Source organism: Eimeria necatrix, genomic scaffold (assembly GCF_000499385.1).
Source record: "Eimeria necatrix Houghton genomic scaffold, Enh_scaff516, whole genome shotgun sequence".
Classification (NCBI taxonomy): domain Eukaryota; phylum Apicomplexa; class Conoidasida; order Eucoccidiorida; family Eimeriidae; genus Eimeria; species Eimeria necatrix.
The window spans coordinates 1,178-19,723 of NW_013654391.1; the positions used below are offsets into that span (position 1 = coordinate 1,178).

The 18,546-nt window shown below is 48.1% G+C and overlaps 2 protein-coding genes across 2 annotated transcripts; one reads left to right on the forward strand and one right to left on the reverse strand.

The window, feature by feature from the left end:
• Positions 1-8,528: 8,528 nt before the first annotated feature.
• Positions 8,529-10,484, forward strand: ENH_00060140 (hypothetical protein, conserved; the record flags this gene model as incomplete). Its single annotated transcript, XM_013581932.1, has 1 exon — positions 8,529-10,484. One exon carries the CDS (start codon positions 8,529-8,531, stop codon positions 10,482-10,484), a length of 1,956 nt encoding a protein of 651 aa, XP_013437386.1.
• A 5,138-nt stretch (positions 10,485-15,622) lies between these two features.
• ENH_00060150 (peptidase family M48 domain-containing protein, putative) lies at positions 15,623-18,223 on the reverse strand (the record flags this gene model as incomplete). Its single annotated transcript, XM_013581933.1, has 6 exons — positions 15,623-15,842; positions 16,006-16,163; positions 16,347-16,540; positions 16,993-17,155; positions 17,384-17,509; positions 17,660-18,223. The coding sequence occupies 6 exons, from the start codon at positions 18,221-18,223 to the stop codon at positions 15,623-15,625; spliced, it is 1,425 nt and encodes a 474-aa protein (XP_013437387.1).
• Positions 18,224-18,546: the final 323 nt, after the last annotated feature.

Genomic DNA, 18,546 nt, shown 5'->3' on the forward strand with positions numbered 1-18,546 from the left:
AAATTAGGCCCGCTTCTACAGAAAAAGAAAGTAAGTGTTTTACTGGAAATCGTGCAATCTTCAAAGCTTTCCCGAGACACCGTAGTGTCCTGTGGGCAAGTATATGCAACTTGCCATTGTGATTCACTCTAGATTGTACATCGTCCTTACTATGCTTTCTCACTCTTCCACTATAGCGCTGCTTTATGTTGCAGCTTGCAGGGCTGAATTGAATCGGGTCTTCCTTGATCCTTAGGACGCTTCGTTTTGGTCACTTTTTCCGCTGGCATCTTCCAATAGTGCAGCAGAAGTTCGTGGATTGCCGGTAAGTTGCGTCCTTGATCAGAAGTGAGCACTTCAGGTGCAAATAAGGAAAACATAACTGCTGGACGTGGCGATGCGCACTTCCTCGTGTGGGAGCTGTTGCGCTTGTTACATCACATCTCAGTGCTTTATAAGTGCGCTCGAATGACGGAGGCTTCTAAATTCAAGGCAAGACGGTTGTGCTCGCTTTTGCGAATGTCCTGCGCCTCACTTCACTAACTGCACTGTCTTTTGAACAATTCATTGCTCATTTTGCACAGTTCAGTTGATTCTGTGGGCTGCTTTTTGTCTGCCTACTGTGTGCTTCTTAGCCTACGCTTTTGTTTTTTTGGCATTCCCAAGACCCAAGGCTGGCGCTTGTATAACTTGAAGGCCCCGAGTTAGCGACTGCCAGGCGGCATGCGTGAGACATGCAAAGAATAGATGCTTTCGTTCATAGGACGATACAATGCATTGCAAATGCCATGTGAAGACTTTGTCAAACTCCAATCACACTAGTAGGCGGCATGTTTGCTCTGATAGGACATGCTTCCGCGCGTACTAGGACTCCGTTACGTATGTTATCTTAGAGGTATTTGGGTTCATACAGTTTTTTCTCGGCGTAGTTCATTCGACACTTTTGGTTTTTCTTTGTGTGCTTGTCCAGTAATTCTTCGGAGGGCTGCAAAGCTGCAGCAAGCAGAGCTTCATGGGCCTTTCTCTGTGTATTTTGTTAGTTCTCAAAATACCGTGGCTGAACCTTACATAATTGTAGATGCAGTGCGTCTTGGACCATCTTGTGGTATGCCAGGCATGAACTGCGGGGCAACGTTTGCTCACGACGCCACCGATACTAATGCAATGGCGGGCTCTAGATGGGCAGGCTTCAACGCGTGCGGACAGTGGGTTACATACGCCATTCTACAGTATTGAAATATTTATCTGGTTACATCCAGATGAGGCTTTTGTACATAGTTGCATATGGTCAGCGAAGTTGAGTTCACTTTGAATTTTTCCTTGCTGCTTACCCGTTGTTTCTTTCTAGCGTACTTTGGCTCGCGGTGATTTGATCTGTCTCTTTGTGAGCTGAAAATTGCAAAGCTGACGCTTACTTCAGTAAAATTGTCATGTGATTATTAGTAACAGGGCCTACACATAGTGCGCAGCAGTACGCAGGCCTGGATCAACTGGATGCGGCTATGCAAGTTGGTACTCAAAGCAGGAGTAGTTGGTCTCTGCACGCAAGCATACTCAAAAGGAAGACCGGAGAAGCCTTTGCATAGGCGGTGCGAAGGCTGCGTTCCCGTCAGTCACACTTGTCCAATGTATTGTACTGCAGTTTAGGTGCGGCGCTTTTGGCAGGTCCAGCTGCTCATATGGCGCGATTGTCCTAGCTGCAGGCGTCCACTTACAAAGAAAGTGTGCGTCACTTCAATGCACAGTTTTCGATGTTTATTGTAGTAGTAGTTGGACTTTTTAGACTTGTGGCTGTGTCGTCTCAGTGTAGCTCAGTCGGCATTGTTGACTACTCCGTAGGCGTTTTCCCCGTTTTCTGTCGTGGTGTTTGACACTGTCAGCATGCACAACTCAGTTGGCCCAGTAGCTTGCCTTTTCGTTTGCGGGGGCTTGATGTCCTTGCTTGTTCGCTCTTCACAAACGTGGGACCTGACGCCGGCCTTATTGTGCATGTCGTGTCGCCGATCGACACAAAACGTTTTGTGCACGGTAGTGCGCAGAATCTGATCACTTGGATGTGGTGATTCACGGCGTGGCTTATGGTGCCTGTACTTTGTATTATAGTCCTACTGGTGGGCCATACGTGTGCTCTCATAGTGTAGGATTCTACATACACGGAAAACCGCTTGTGCTCACTTTTTTGCAGTCTTCGAAGTTGCTTTTGTCCAGCTGCGTTTTTCTAGCTGTATATGCGCTTTAGACGCTTCGCGGGTATTTTTCTGTGCGTTTTCGCCTCGCTTTTGCAGCATGTAGTGAGTTAAGATAGAGAGTGATTTATGGCACTTCTTAATGCAATTTTTATGTCCTTGGTTGGTACTGCACGAATGTCCAGGGTGGACTTCATTTCGACTTGAATGCATGTGGTCTTCATCAACAGGAAGTACGTTGGACGTAAAATGAGAAGCATAGTTGAAGACGCATATGCGTTCTCTGGTTAACACGACGTCAGCGCACTGCAACCAGGAGGTAAAAGTTGGTAAAACAGAAGCGGGAATGCAGTGCAGCGCGCAAGATAGCTGCAGCCACTAAGCGAAGACAGTACTTTCAATCAGAAGGTAAGCTCTTCAAGGCCACGTTTTTCTACTAACGCGACGTTGGTTGTGCTTGCTCCCATGTAATCCCGGCACTTGCTCTGTTTAACCCGGCTTCTCGAGCTCTTATTGGTTCGCTTTGCCGCCAAGAATTATCGCGCCTCCGTATTTTCGCTCGTTCCCATTTTCGTTTTTCATTTTGCATAGAGTTTTCCTCACCTGAGTTGTGGTTGGTTGTCGCTTGTCGGGCACCAGTGTCGAGGCTCACGACTTATTGTCCTAAATGCCTTCAGCTCTGAATCGACAGGAGGCGGCCTACCCTCGAACGCCACCATGGTTCTTGGCCACATAAATGTGCAATGAACTGTGGCGCACGTGGCCACTGTACTTTTTGTTAGAGAACTGCCGAACTCTAAAACTTCAGCAACTTCTCTAGTTGAACTGACTTCTTATGCTTTGCTGCATTTTTCGAGCATGACCTAGTAAATTTTGTATCGTTTCTTGTGTGCACGCATTACTTTGTTGTAGCACTGCAGAGCGGCAGCTTGTATTACTGCGTTGGAATACCGAGACTATTTGGCGACCATCCATGACCAATTGGCTTGTTTGTCCCCAGATGGCTCACAAGTGTAGTGGCTGGCAATCGTTTTATCGTGGACGTCAGATGTATGTGGTCAAATGTTGACGCATTATGCATGACGCAGAAATTCAAAGGCGGTGATGCGGAAACGATAATAGCCTACAGATCGCATGGCAGGTGCAGTAGCTGTCAGATCGCAAACTCCATTTCAGCCGCACCCTTTTCCCTTTCCAATGCCTCCAAATGCATCACCTGTTCCATGTAACTTAATGCAGATGGAATCTAATGTAGCCCACCAGCATATTGTGCATGCTCCACAAATCACAGTATGGGATCGGTTTCCAGCCACTGGCTGTTCTACTTGCCGCTGGTCTGAGTTACCTCAGAGCGGCGTGGACTGTCTTTCTCCGAAAGAAAGAAAAAGATATTTGTGTTATGTCAAACAGTCCAGGCCCTCACCTCTGCCCTTACTGCTTGTCCTCGTGCCTTCCAGTGCAGCTCCTTCCAGTGCTATTTCCTGTTGTGTCACCTTGGCACACTGCTCACCAGGTACTACCGCCCTGTCGTTCTGTGCGTTTTCACGGTGGTTTCCAGAGCTTCGGCATAGTTTATGCCCTCCTTAGCTTTAGTGGGTTTTGCTGGTTTGTAATGTGAGCGTATGCTTGGCGGGAAGAATGTTGCCACAGCCCAGCACAAACGCCCAAGCTTTGCGCTAGTTATTTTCCTTTTGTTGTTTATCCGTGAAGCTCATGTTTATGCTGGTGATTCGTTCACCTTGCGGGGCATCAACGCTCTTGGTGCATTGCGGAATAATTGCCACTGCTCATCACTTCTTCTCGTGTAGTCGTAGGGTGGTTTTCAGAATTTCCGGATAGACCACACGCAACTTAGGGTGAGATATTGTCCTCCAGCCTTTGGTTGTCTTATCGAGGTTGGCTGTAAGTTGTTGCATGGTCCCTCGATATGCCACAACCGTAGTGGAGGCACCAATTTGCTGATTTTTGGCAGTTTATATTCATACTACTCAACCATACGGGTTGCGGCACCTCGATGTTGTTGATGCAGGACTCACCAGTTGTTAACTAAGTTTTGTGCTTTTGGGCCACACAGGTTCAAAGTTTGTATCGCCTTAACGCTTGCAGTTGCGAGGTGAGTTTCAGAGTTTCGACATGCTACACAACTGGCAGTGTAGGATCGCGCAGGGCTCTGATGTGGCGCAATTCGAAATACACAGACGTTTTTTCTGCTCTGGCTGTGCTGTCAGAGTCGTCATGGATTTAAGTGCGTGCAAGTGCACAGCCTGGATGCTGACATCAAACCACGAAAGATACTATAAATTGTCAGGCGTTTTTTATTTGTTCAGTCTGAGCAATGGCGTGGCCTTGCCTAAATTTTCCCCTCAGGCACGCCCTGTCATGTGGCGGCTGAAATCATTTGTTGTTAAGCTTTCATGGCTCAGTGTAGTGCGTTGCATCGTGACGAAGCGTCTTCGCGTGCAAGCCATAGGAGACCCGTGATCCGACGAACCTCTAAAGGTAGAATTGTTCTAAGCATTTCGTTAATCCCAGTAAGTGAGTGACTTTCTTTGCGTTGAATGTCGCAATGGCGGCTTTCCTTATTTGTTCCGCATGCATTGAGGTTTCTTCTCTAATAGATGCGCTGTTCACCGTCCCTTTTCTGAATATTCTGGACAGGAACTGAATTTATTTTTAACTTCCTGTTAAACTTTCCGCATGCCATTATCTCCTTCCAGTGGAACACCCTGAGCTTTCTTAGCTAGAGTGCACTGCGCATCTAGTCAGCTCGCATCACCAGTACCGTGCCCCTGTGCTTGGGGCAGCAAGGACCGTTGTAGCCCTGTTACCATCAAACACAGAGAGACGACAAAGAGCAAGGGCAGTCTCTATATGCTAAAACGCCCAGTTCTCATGGAATTTGTTTCAAAGTAGTAGCAGGTATTTCAGACGGGCTTCAAGAGGTAAAAACTAGGGCATTAGCTGCATGCTTTGTCGTGTCGTTTATTTGTCTCTGGATCTCTCTTCTGAACGCTTTCTAGGTGTTGCTTTTCTTTGTTTGCACATTTTTACCCACAATCATATTCTTTGTTTCCCTGTTTTTTCCTCTCGCAAGTTCTTCCCCTATGTTCTGTAGCACGAGGGAACGAACGAGCTACTTTGTTACAGTTGTAAATTATTAACGTGTTTTGATATTACTTATCATTTCGGGTAACTTTTGCAGGTGACCATTGCAGCAGCTGCCCTTGATTGCGGTTCAGCAGGAGACAATCTACAGCAGCGGGCATTTGCCCGTTTGCCCCTTCCCTTCCGCTTCGCGGTTTTTCTGCTGGAGCAAGAGTTGCCTATTAGAAGTTTACTCCCTATTTTGGTTTAGTCTGTAAAAAATGGCACATGGTTTCAACCTTTCTACCTGCTTGCAGTGCAGCCTGCCGGTGAGAGCGTTGCACAATAGGTATGTGACATCAGGAAGACGAAACGCTCCCGCGATGTGTGGCCCAATTCGACAACTGTAGATATTGGTGCTTTTTCACCTATCGGACAACACAGGCTTTTAAAACGCTCGTGCCACGTCCAGTCTGAGAGCTGATGCTTCTCGTACAACGGCCTTTATGTCTGCAGCGTGGCCCAGCATCGCTGCAAAAGGTTGACGGCTTCTTCGTAACCATCAAATGCTTCGAGATGCCCATTGGTGCTTTGGAGGACAATTGACTAGAACTCAGTCATCTGGAGTTAAAGACTTGCGTCGCTTGTCTTGCAGGAAATTCGGCTTGTCCGCTAAGAGAAACTCTTGTTTCTTCCCTCCAAACTTGTTTCAGCGCTGTAGAGTATTTTGCGGATTTAGATGAAGTTGTAAGAACGAAAATATCCAGATGAACAACATTCTACGTAATGACACCTGAGAGTGGATTGGCAAAGCTTGCGTTGGATGTCGCTGCGATTCTTCCTATGACTCATTCACGGTCCTTTTTTGATTTCGATCCAATCCAAAATTTGTCCAGTCGTGACGGCACCGGCAGCGGCGAAGTCCCAATTCTACGCTGAAGATCACATCACCGCATCATTCGTACTTCGAAAATGAAGAACATCAGAATCTGCTCTGCAGGGGTACTCCGCAGTGCTACGAGTTTTGCTATCGTCCGCTTCTACTGCTGCAACTACACCGACTGCCGCTATTTTTGTTTTAGAGCCGGCTGTAAGCGGCATGTGCTCTACCAAAAAGTGATGCAACTGCTTTGCTTAGTGGCTTTTTGGAGCCGATGTATGTCGTGGTAAGAAGGGGGTTTATCCATCGGCTTCAAGTGTTTCCTAGGGTCCTTGTGGGTGCTGTTACACTCGATCTGTTGGTTCCCGCTCCATATGCATCCAACAGCGTTCCATATGCGATTATAATGCCATTAAGCACGCACCACAGCTTTACCCACATTTTGGAAACCACTGTCGCCAGACGACTTCAGCAGAGTTTGGCTTTTGCAGAACCGTCCAAGCCTCGAATCTCGACCCACTGCACAGCCGTCTGTGGAAAGAATATTATTAGTTTTGTTTCAACTTCTCAAATTTCAAGGAACACAAAGCTAGCGGTCCAGCGAAAGGCTGATCTCCAGCAACTTGCCTAACATCTTTGGCCTGTCTGAACCTTTCGAGACCGTCCGCCAACCAAGAAAGTCATAAGCAGGCGGTAAGCCTCTTGAGAAAAATTCGGTATGTCGGCAAAGATACATGGTTCCTCCGACCTTCAAGAGCGAGCGTACTGCTACATGCAGTACTATAACGGGATGGCGCTGGGGCAAAAACACCCCCACAAAATTAACTTGCTTATTTTGGCAATAGGTGAATTCTAGATAAAGCGCAGCGTTGAGTGGAGCAATATTTACATTGAATAGTACAAGATGTACAGACTGCATGAAGGCGAACATAAGCTGCTTGCTGTACAAGTGAAAGCCTTCACGACCAGATCGCGGCTGTGCTTTACTGGTGGAGATGTGGTCTGGCGAGTTCTGCACTCTCCATGCGACAAAGAGTGCGTCAGTGTATCCACATGAGGAAGTTCTGTTTCCTGTTTTACTCTAAAACGCCCGGTTGATGGAAACGCAAGGCACCCATAGGAGGGGCAAACGTAGGTGCATTGAGTACTCTGCTACCTAGAAAAACAATTGAAAAGGCTACGCTACTACGCGATGTCACCACTTAGCATACGCGGAGCGCGACCCACGGGAGGCTGCGCATAATTTTTTATACTCATGGGATGCGAACAACATACAAGGAAAAATTCGTCCCCGGCAGTCCGGGAGAGAGACATGAAAATACAATAACTGGGATTGGGCTGGGGTAAGGCCCTCTTTCTGGTGCTGGAACGAACAGGAGGTTAAGCAACTGGACTAAACAGCTTCCTAAGCAGAGCGGTCTACAGCAGCTCCCGTTCCGTAGCAGTAATGATAGGGAAACTGGCGCCGTACTCGCGCGGAGAAGGCTGAGACCGAGCATTCGAATTCATGTTTCGCTATCATTCGTGGATTGCGAGAAAGCGTGAATAGACAGAACTGCCTGCGTCGCGCCTAGAGCCCTAGAGCCTCTAGGCGAATGTCAGGTGAATTGGGAGGAACATGCTTTTCCGTCGCGCTCATTTTCTAGTTTCCTATTCAAGCTCCATCTGAATTTTAAAAGATTCCCTTTTCAGTCGCTCATATCGTCCAGCAGGTTTTGGAGTTCTACGGGGTGCCATTGAAATGGACTCTCCCAGTGACTTCCTCAACAAACCTGCAAGCGGACCTCTGGAATATTGCCCTAGGGCCTCTACGCAATTGTCGGCTGAGCTCAAAAGAATACATTTTTCCATCGCGCTCATTTTCTAGTTTTCTGTTTCAGCTTCATCTGAAAAAAGTTTCCGTGTTCAGTCCGTGTATCATCCAGCAGGTTTTGGAGCTCTACAAGGTGCCACTGATACGGACTGTCCGAGTGGCTAAGTGCTGAGAGGCAAGTAAGCCAATCTGCAGAAAACAGTGGATCATGTACATTCAGGCTGGTATATTGCGTTAGTGTCTACTTGACTGCATTGGCGAATCAGATCGATGCGCTACGCCTGGGGCTGCCTGGGGGCGTACTGTACCGCCATCCGGATTTTTTCACCTTTTGCTATACATTAGGCTGTTTTTTGCAATTTTGCTTTTTGTATAGGCATGCAATTTCTATGCTGGGGACGGCAAATTTGCAGCAACACTGAGCAACATTATGCACAAAGATTGGATGCCCGCTCCATAGCATGGACTGTGCTTTGCCAAATTGCGCATCCTGCCTTCTGTTACGAGAGCAGTTTACCTGAAAAACTGTCTTTCAAGTATTCTGGTACATGTGGGGTGCCAACAGGACAGAGTCACTCTGCGGAACATGTCCCGGGCTTCAGATCCACCGGCCAGCTTCCGTTCACCGCCCACAAGACACAACTTCGGCGGCATTTCGTTCTTGCAGCATACACAACATGGGGGAACTTTGCACTCGTCTTCCGGAGTATCTCGAAGCCGCCCTCGATTGACGGTCGTCGCCTTTCACAAAGCACGAGTAGTGCTACTTTCTGTGTTAGCAGCTGTTGCCATCACGCTCGGTTGCTTCCGTGCCTTGTATGGGTGGGCGGGCAACAGACCTGCGCCTCGACAACTGGCAGCTAGCTTCCCTAGGACAAATGACGACCCAGAACTATCCGCCATACTCGACATGTGCTTGGACATGGAAGAGGAAAGGGGCAGCTCAACTCAGGTAGGTATGGTTCCGCCCCTTCAAGGGCATATCCCTTCCCCTGGAATTCCACCCGCAAGTCGACCCCATCAGCCTCCCCTCCAGAAATGGGATGATGAGCCAGCACGATGGTTGATTAACACAGTGGAGGTGGCAGAAAGTGGTCTTGCTGTAGAGAGGCTCCAGTATTCATTGACAATTTCCATAAGCGAGCCCTCTGAAGGTGGTTATTCTACCGCAGGGGCACACACTCAGTCACATGTTCCTTCATGGGCAGGCAGTTCGGCTTCATCAGATGATGTTGCGCTGAAGTCGTCGGTTGATATTGCCAAAGGTGCACACGCCGGCGGAGATACAGCCCTTGACAGCTCGAGTCGAGTACTTTATGAAGCCCACTCAACCACAGGGGCACACACTCAGTCAGATGTTCCTTCATGGGCAGGCAGTTGGGCTTCATCAGTTGACATTGCGCTGAAATCGTCGGTTGATATTGCCAAAGGTGCACACGCCGGCGGAGATACAGCCCTTGACAGCTCGAGTCGAGTATTTTATGAAGCCCACTCAAAGGTTGAGGAGCACCCTTTGTCCGAGGCAACTCAGCGTGGCTCGAGTAGTGCGCATCAAGCATTCGGCGATACAGCTTCATCACGGAAGAGACGCTTTGATGAATCTGATCTGAGCGATCCGCAGAGCCCAGTGGCTCATCAGGAGGGAGTAGAGGAAAAGAAAGCAAAAGAGAATGCGCCAACACGGCATGAAGAAGCCCCTGAAGTTATGAATAAATCTTCAGGATTCGGTGGCCCACTGCATGGTATTTCCCCTGGAGAGTTGCTACAATCCGTAGTACTTGGTAGCTATGAGGGTAGACAAGTTTCGTCTAACCGCCGGTCTTCTGAAGTGAGTGACTCAGGGTCGGAGGAGTCGGAGGAGTTGTTCGCTAAGCATCCTTTTTACAAGCTTCCGAAGCTGGCACCAGATCTTGAAACGAATATCTTCTGTGAAAAGGCAGCATTTTCCCGGAGCAATTTGAGTGGGCATACGTCGTTGCTTTTAATGGGCATCCGCTCAATTTTGAAAGCGGAATGGGTCAGCGAGGCGAAAGCAAAGAAACTCGCTTGTGACACTGAACGCGTAGTTTGCAACTTATTTTATCTCCAACGTGAGCCTGTGTCGCATTACATCGCCTCTAGAGCTGTTATAACTTTGGGGCAGCGGTTCCTTTTGTTAGATGCGCTTGTCAGCGCCTTGAGCGTTTTGAGTCCGGTGGTGAATGCATCTGCGTGGTGGTCCAAGCTGGTTACTGTGATCCCATCAGAAGTGCCGTTTAACCCTTCTCATACGACTTTTGAAAGGACAAGACAGTATGAAGCTCTCTCAAACCGGCTAATCGTAGCAATAGAAAGCTTGAAGAACGGCACTCGACTTGGACCAAGGGAAACTGTCGAGCTGAAGCGAGATCTTCTTTGCAGGAAAGACTCTCCTCCTTGGTTTAAAAAGCGTAGGTGGGGATATTGGCGAGAAGATGACGAAATGGAGTTGAAGTCTTCCAAAGAGTCGTCCTGCGGAAAGCCAGCACCTACGCAAGTAAGCGACAGCAGTTGGTCGCAGTGAATTTGCAGGTGTTGAGAACTGATCCGCCTTACTGAAGGTTGCCCCAAGAGTAATCAAACTGCGGATGGCGATTAACAGGGAAAATACTGTCCACGCCTTTCGTGGGTGCAAGCGCCTTTCCGTGTTTCGTTTGCACGGCTAGTGGTTGAAGTGCCTGTTTTTTATTTAAGGGGGGGGGACAGCTTTTGCGCATTTCTGACCCTGATTTCACGGGCAAACTCCATTGGACTACCCGCGAATGGATTATTGATTTTTTGGGACTTGCTACAACAGATACTACAGGCGATGCACGGCCACGGGCATCATATCTATGGTGCATTTAAGGAGCGCGCTTGCTCATGAGGCATTCATGGTCATCGCAGTTTGCTTGAGTCATTGGCGCGAAGAACCTTCTACTTGTGGGTTTAAATGAAGTAACAGGCTGCCTTCTGTGTCAGTATAACTTGTCGAAGGCTGAACACTAGTTTTGTAGCTGCTGTGTGTGGATGAAGTGTATGAGGAATCCAAATACGTTGCTTAACGGCGGACACATCAACAAAGGTAACAATGTTAGACATTTGCAGTATCAGGCACAAGTCAACTGTTACGTAAAATCGAGAGGGCAGATTGTGGCCTGCTCGCTGCTTTGAATTCAGCTCCCCCTGCAGATGCCGGTGCTGGATCAGCAGCTGAGATGGTTGTGCAACGCGAGCAACTTCGCGGTTCTGGAACCGCGCTGAAACCCAGAAAGCTGCGCGGAATTTATGCGCAGACGCTAAGCGCAGACTACTTTACTTTATTTCGAAGAAGGTTTCTGTGCTCATTTAGGTTGGCCAATCTCTTCCATGTGGAGATTGAGCTTGTTTCCCAGGCTTGCTGCGGGTCCAATCCCCACAAAATGCAGTGGACAGTGCACCTATTGCGTTTGTCATTGCCTCTTCCACTGTCACGCTTTATTGGGATGTACCAGTTGGCTCTGCGTCTCTTTGGCTGAAGGTCTGTGAAGCCTGTTTTTCTGAAGATCTATATGAATGCTGCCCCGAAAGAAAGATATACCGGTACTTGAAACCCACGAATTAGTGAAGGACAAATCTCAATCAAGCACTTCATGTTGCTCTTAGGTTTTTAGGCGTTGTACGCATGTCGAAGGAGTTAGGTTCACATAAGCACAGGCTAGCTTAAACGCACCTCCATGGGGTAAGCGCTGAACGAGCGGTCGCCGCTCGAGACGCAAAACGTTCACAGCGAGCAATAACTTAATCTCAAGGTCAGGCCGTATCTGTCGGCCTAGTTTTGACATGTGCGGACCCCGTTCTGGCTTATCCCGTTGCACAGTTCTGATCACCGCCCAACAAGAAAGGCCCCCAGCGTCGCGCTTTAGCTGTTTATTTTGTTGTTGCTTGTAGTACTGCCCTCATCAAATTTGAAGAAAAAGGAAAAACCTGCCTTCAGCGTGGTCGATAGCAAGCAAATTGGGCCTGCGCATACTGTTTTCATGTCGAAATAGCACGTGGGCCATTTTTGGCCGTAGCAGTGCTCCATGACGTAGGGCGCCGGTAGCGGGTGCAAGCTAGCATGCACCTTTTATTGTGATGGCCCAGACTACACTACATTGGCCAAAAAGAGACATTCTGACTTCTACGACGAAGGATGACTGAGATTTCCATGATCTAGCACCAGAGACATGGGTATTGGCCAGACATGGAAACTGAGCTACACTTCCAACAGAAGTTTACTCTGTAGGCCTTGATGCACCAGTCACACTGGGAAGTTGACCCCATCCGAATCTCTCACCACAAGCATAGTGAGGGAGGAGCTGATACATTTTACTGGCCTGCCTTGGCGTCCTGGTACTGCCACAAGCAGCAGTGCCTGGAAGGCGAAGTGGGTGGCATTCCTCATTTCGTGAGTATCGCAGCTCCGCAACTTGGCCAAGCTGTGGAGAGGCCGCCTACATCGGTGTATCCTGCCAAACACGGCCTGGCCTCTGGAATAGTCTGTATTTACTGCCTATGTTCGGTGTCTTGAGGGGTAGCGGTCCCCCAGGGTCATTCAATGTCCCCAGATGCAAGCCCTTGGCTGTTCATTTAACTCTTCCAATGCAGACTCACCTTTCTTAGTGCGTTCTACGCCCAAGGATCGAAGGGTAAATACCGAATCCTGAATTCGGTGGGGATCTTTTGCAAGGATAATGTAGCAGACTACGAAAGGCGCAGGTTACGGTGCCGGCCAGTGGAAGTGTGCTCCCTGCTCAAAGTCTGATTACAGGTGGCATTTTCAGGGCTGACTAAAGCATGTTCAGCCTATATATTTGTGGGGTTGTTTACCAGGATGAGCCTTAGGTGGTGCGATTGCTCGTCTTTCGAGGCACGTGACTGCTGAACAACATAAAACAACGACTTAATCGTCCAATTTAATGGTTGGGCACATTTATCGCGTCCTGTCCACTAGTTTCTCAAAATTACCTAGAGGATCACGTGTAACTGAGCACCTTTCGTCCTACATGTCCAACTTATTCTGGGTATATTGATTCGATTTTGACACCAAAGATAGCGCTTTTCATGAAAAAAGTCCAAATATAAGCATTTTAGCTCCAATTTCTATGGGGCACATCCATCTCTCACAGGACGTTTCCCCGTCTAAGAAAGGTTGTGTTGTACAGTCGAGTTCCAGTGTCTTTCGCTGGCAAGGCCCAGGCCTAATTGAGAAGGAGACTGAGCCTGATCGCCACAGGCGTTGCGTGGAAATGCCTTCCAATTATCACGCAAATCTATATATTCTGAATTATGTGACAATGAAGGCCATTTCCCGGCCACATTGTGTTCTGGCGCACTACAGCTAGTGCTCCGCAAACAAATGCTTGCTTCAGATCGTTGTATCTGTCTAGTTGCACTCTTCCATAAGATTCATGCAATCAACACTCCAATGCACAAAGTCCACATATCGTTTACGCACTTTAGGTCGGCCTAAAGTTCCCTACAGGCACTTAATTAGTGGTTCCGTTAATCCAGAGCTGTGCTAGGGCTAGCAGTTCACGGTTACTTATCGAAAATTATTTTGTGTGTGCTTAATGACCAGCTTTATAAAACCAGTCAGTTTTTGCTGGCACTTGAGAGCCTCAACACTCTCCTAGCAGGAGTAGTCTGTGTACGTCATGAAAAACGTACTGAGCTCGCAACGCTGTGACAATTTGTCGTCAATCAACTTTGCTTGCTTCTGTACGCTCCCTGCCTGCCCTAAAGAACTTTCAGCCAGCATCCTGACGAGTAATTGCGCTCGGTACCTGCCAGTGAGAGAACGCTCTCTAGCATTCTGAGCTGGCCGTCCTGTTTATTTCTTGGAATGCTTGGCTGCTTCATTTTACCAGAGAAGGCTTCAGTAGGGACGGTCGTTGGGCGCTCCTGCTTCCGCTTGGATCCACCCAGCGTCCGCCAGGAGGAGTGTGGTCCCTAGCGAATTATTCCATTTCACTACATTCTTGTGAGCATGTTTGAGTGTACGAGTTTGCTTCTTCACTCTAGGGTACTGTTTAACTCTAAAGTTTAAAGCAAATGGCTGTGTCTGGAGCATATGCTCCTGTCGCGATCTCACACTTTGTTGTGCCATTCGAATGTAGCCTGCTTTGACTTTCCCAACGCCTTTAAGTGCTCGGGGATAGCGTTACTCCCGGTGCATCGTGTTCGATATACGTGAGGGAGATCCATAAAACAGATTAAGTAGCCCTACTCCCCTTCCCGCTATGACGCCTCGCTCGACTGATGCTGCAGCCCGTGCCGCACGCTGCATGCAATTTTTCGTATGTCGATTCTTGACAATTTTCCTAGCAGCTTAATCTATGGTAGAGTTTAGAACCTAATATGGAACTATTGCTTAACGGCTACCAGTTACTTCTATGTATGGTGCCTCTGAGGTGCATTGGCCAGGCTGCCTATTTCAGCAGCTGGGGAAACAGAGGAGCTTGGATTTCGCGGTCCACAATTAGCAATCCCACGGTAAGGGGTCTCCTCCATAATTCATATGTGCGCGCTACTGAAGCATTCATGCAATGCACGCGAAGGAAGTACATACTGTTTCTGCTTCTACGTTTTTACTACACCATTTCGTTTGTTTGCAAACAAGTATCATATGCAGTATGCACCAAGCCAGCATGTAGTAGGTACAAGAGGACTCTAGGCTCCTAATTTCTTTTTTCTAAACAATAGTTTATGCTGCCGGACGCAAAACATCCGTTTTAAAGAGGCGAAGAAGCACATGGACGCTAGTAAACCATCTCCTTCATATTGAACAACAGTTCTCCTCCCAAATAAGTTAACAACAGCACATTGTGCACTTCACTATTCCAGAGGAGGAGTTCCCTGCGCTTAAGCGGCAAAACTTCTCTATCGAGACCTCATAGGAGCTAGCAGGTATGAAGCTGCTGCCATCTACAGATGGCAGCATATCTAGTGGAGTGGCGAGCGGCTAATGCAAAGAAGGCGACACCCAAAATCCTTACAAAGAGGGCACATTACTGCATCTGCAGCAGCGACGGCAACAAACGCCCCACCATCAACAGACGCCCCCACATGTAGAAGAAATGTACATATTTCGTCCTCCTTTTCCCCAGCGCTTTTGCAGCCATACAACAGTAAAGTGGTGTGAAGGCATCACATAAACTTTCTTGGTAATGCTACAGAATTTTGCCGTGTGTTACTCAAAAACGCGGAAGTGCGCGTGCTTCAAAATCGAAGATTCCACTTTTGGCGCTGTTTCGTTTGCTTTAGATTTCCTGAAGACTATGGACTTCAACAAGCAAAGATATCCCCATGGCTGCCTATTACCTTGCTAGGCTTGCTTTCATGGTGCTTGGGGGTAGACAGCAGCTTCAGTAGCCGGCTGCTATTGCTTTTACTGATTCTATTGCCTTAAAGCATATTGCCTCAAGAACATCACAACGTAGTGCTGATCCTGGAACGAAATAGCTATAGTGTTCAGCGACAAACGTGTTGGCCGACTACAGAACCCCAGAAATTTCTTTTCAAAAGCCAAACGACCCCCAAGTACTCGCGGGAGTCCGGAGGCATGGCTGCGCTTCCTGTCGATGCACAGGAATTCCGAGCTTGAATGAATACGTCTTCTGGAGTGCGAATATGTTTACCAAACTTCTCAAAAATCCAAACTTATTCGTCCTCTGCCGCAAGTTTTGCTCGTCTCGTTGCACGTTCCGAATTCTGAGAAGACCCTCTTGCCCTGCTGTCCTCTCCATCCAGCTCCTCTAATCTGCTGGAATTGTTTTCGCCTCCTTTGCTCCTCTCCTTTTTTCCATCCCTCAGAAGAATGGAATCAATGGCAGCGAGACGCTCCAGCAAGGGCGGATGGCTGTAGTGCCACCAAGAGTACCTGCATATCAATTCCACCCCCCAAAAAGCAAGCTAGCTGCCTGAAGACAATAGGCCCAAAGACGTCCTGCTGTTTCATGCTTTTTTGTTAGAAATAAAATACGAACGAGAACAGAAATCTTGAAGTGTGCTGATCCCTCCTAGGTGCTCCGTTGAAAACTTACCAGGGATCAGGGTCCAGAGTGGACTTGTTTTCTGTGTGAACTGTGCACAGGGCCTCCTTCAATTGCTCCCCGTAGTGGAGCCGGCAGGCGAAAGCGTCTGCTTGGAATTCATGTTTGCGAGATAGCAGAGTAGAAAACACTGACAAAACAGTGTTCACCTGCAAAATACCCCATAATAGAAGAGAAAGCGGTAAAAATAATCTGAAAAATCAGAGAGATGTACCTACGGAGGTTGGAATTCGCATCTATTGATGTGCCAACACAAACTGAGATACAAGTGAGACTGAGTCGCAGCCGTCTCTCCCCGTTAATGAAGACAGGCAGCATCAAAGCGTACGTACCGGAGCGAGCACATTGGCAAGGAGCATAAGACCAATGATGGGGGACTTGGCATCTGCCCCGTAGCCGAAACACTTGTAGAGGTGGTCGTTGTTCATTACTTTTCCATAGAGATAAAACGTAACGAATAGATTCATGAACACTAGAAGCAAACGCTGCATGAAGTGATTCATTTGCCAATGACCCAACTCGTGGCCTGCGCATGGTCAGCATAGTGTCCTCCATATCGTGGGCGTAAATTGGAATGCAGAGCAAAACGTTTATGCTGGCAACGAATACTAAAAAGGAAAACAGCTTGTTGATGGACCTTAAACATAATGTTACCTAAGCAGAAGTGCAACATGGCGTCAGCAGCCTTGACGCCAGCATAAAGTAGTGTTTTCAACAACGTAATGATGCACCCGTGTGCCCCTGCAAAGTTGACGTGCTCAGGCCTACTTTTAAAGAAGGTCCACCCCAGCTGCGATACTAAAGGCTGCACGTGCTTTTGCGCAAATTTCACGATTCACTCAAAAAACTTAATATTGCACAATTAGAATGTCTGAAAGGAGCGCAAGAGCAGCGGCAGCCCGCCTGCAGTTAGAATGTCTGAAAGGAGCGCAAGAGCAGCGGCAGCCCGCCTGCAGCTCAACCAACAGCAGCACTTACCAAGAATGGCAAGGATTTGGTCATGGGGCAGGTGCAGCAAGGTATCGAATATGACAATGCGCTTCCACCGCCAAAAACCATAGAAGTACGCGTTGCTATGGCTTGAACGCTTAGACCCATCCATCTCGTAAACTTCACAGAGAGGGAAGTTCAGTTGCTCAGCCTAGGGCAATGCAAACGACTCAAAAGCACGAACACACCAGATAAGCAATAAGCAGACTGGACTGAGTCCTAGCGGCCTGCACGATGCATCGAATATTTTGCAGGGCTGCTCGGTTGGAGTTGCTGGCAAACATCTAGTATGCATCATACGGCAGCCGCCCCTAATTGGCTGGAACCTTGAGATCCACTTCATGAGTGAGGGCCTTTTAAAGGTGCCTGCAGCTCTTACCAATGCATCAATTTTCGACCGTAGTTCTCTGTCTTCCAATACTTTAAATTTGTTAAAAAGAGGTGCGATGAAATTCGGGTATATTACGATCATTCCGAATGTTGTCAGCACAGAGAAACCCCAAAGCTGAAGCAGCAATTGAAGGAAAAAGCCTTTAAAACGCAGATGAAACATCCTTCTCGAAGTCGATGCAGGCATCCAACAAAGACGACTAACAGGTATGCCACGAATTCATGCACATACACAGAAAAATAATAAGACAGGGTGTATGCTCACCCAGAAATGAAAATTTTCTCCACCCCACTTGATAAGCCAGTTCACAGCGCACAGAATTGGCGCCCCGATAGCTGCAGTGAGCCCCAGTCCCAGTAGTTTGTCTTTAATGAAGAGTGCTGCGGTCTTTTTGTTGAATCCGTGCTTTTCCTCGACACAGAAATCACTGTAAACTTGAAAGGGGGTGGAAATACACTCTGAGACCAACCTCTGTATGCCCATGAAGGCCAGAGGACGAACAAATTCGCCGTCCCCTGCCCAGTGGCCGGCCAACCGCCAGCAAAAGGGCCCGAAGAAAAAAAGAGTGGACAGCACGGAAAGACCTGATTCGACAAGCGATGATACCATTGACAACTTGATCTTGTCCGTGTTGTAGGCCGTCACTGATGCATAGCTCTCCTGGGACATTCGCGGATTCAGTAGCGCTGGGGGTTTACTGCTGCTGTTATAGCGCCGCCATTGCCTCAGGCTCAAGTATTGCTCAAATGCCTCAATCGTAAGTGAGAAACCTACGTACACATGAAGCCACGGCACGTCTGAGAACCAACTGCCCGACAAGAGCCTCATGGTCAGAAGTTCAATATGCAAACATCCAAGTACACACGCTCAGAAGTGCTTAATTACGTAACGTTATACTAACACAGTGGAAAAATAGTAGATTTCAAGCAACCCCAGACACGAACACAAACGAAGAAAGAGGACGACAACGCATGCAGCGCTGGGGGACGGCGCTGCTACGCACGAAGCGTGTCCCTCTCAATGTGCTCTTCGTTTGAATCTTTCCTTTTCAGTCTCGGCTTATGTGCCGAATTTTGAAGGAGCTGAAGCGGGGTTGGGGAGTTGCGAGAGTTAAATTTCAAGACTGATCAAGTTTCCCCTGCTGAGTCCGC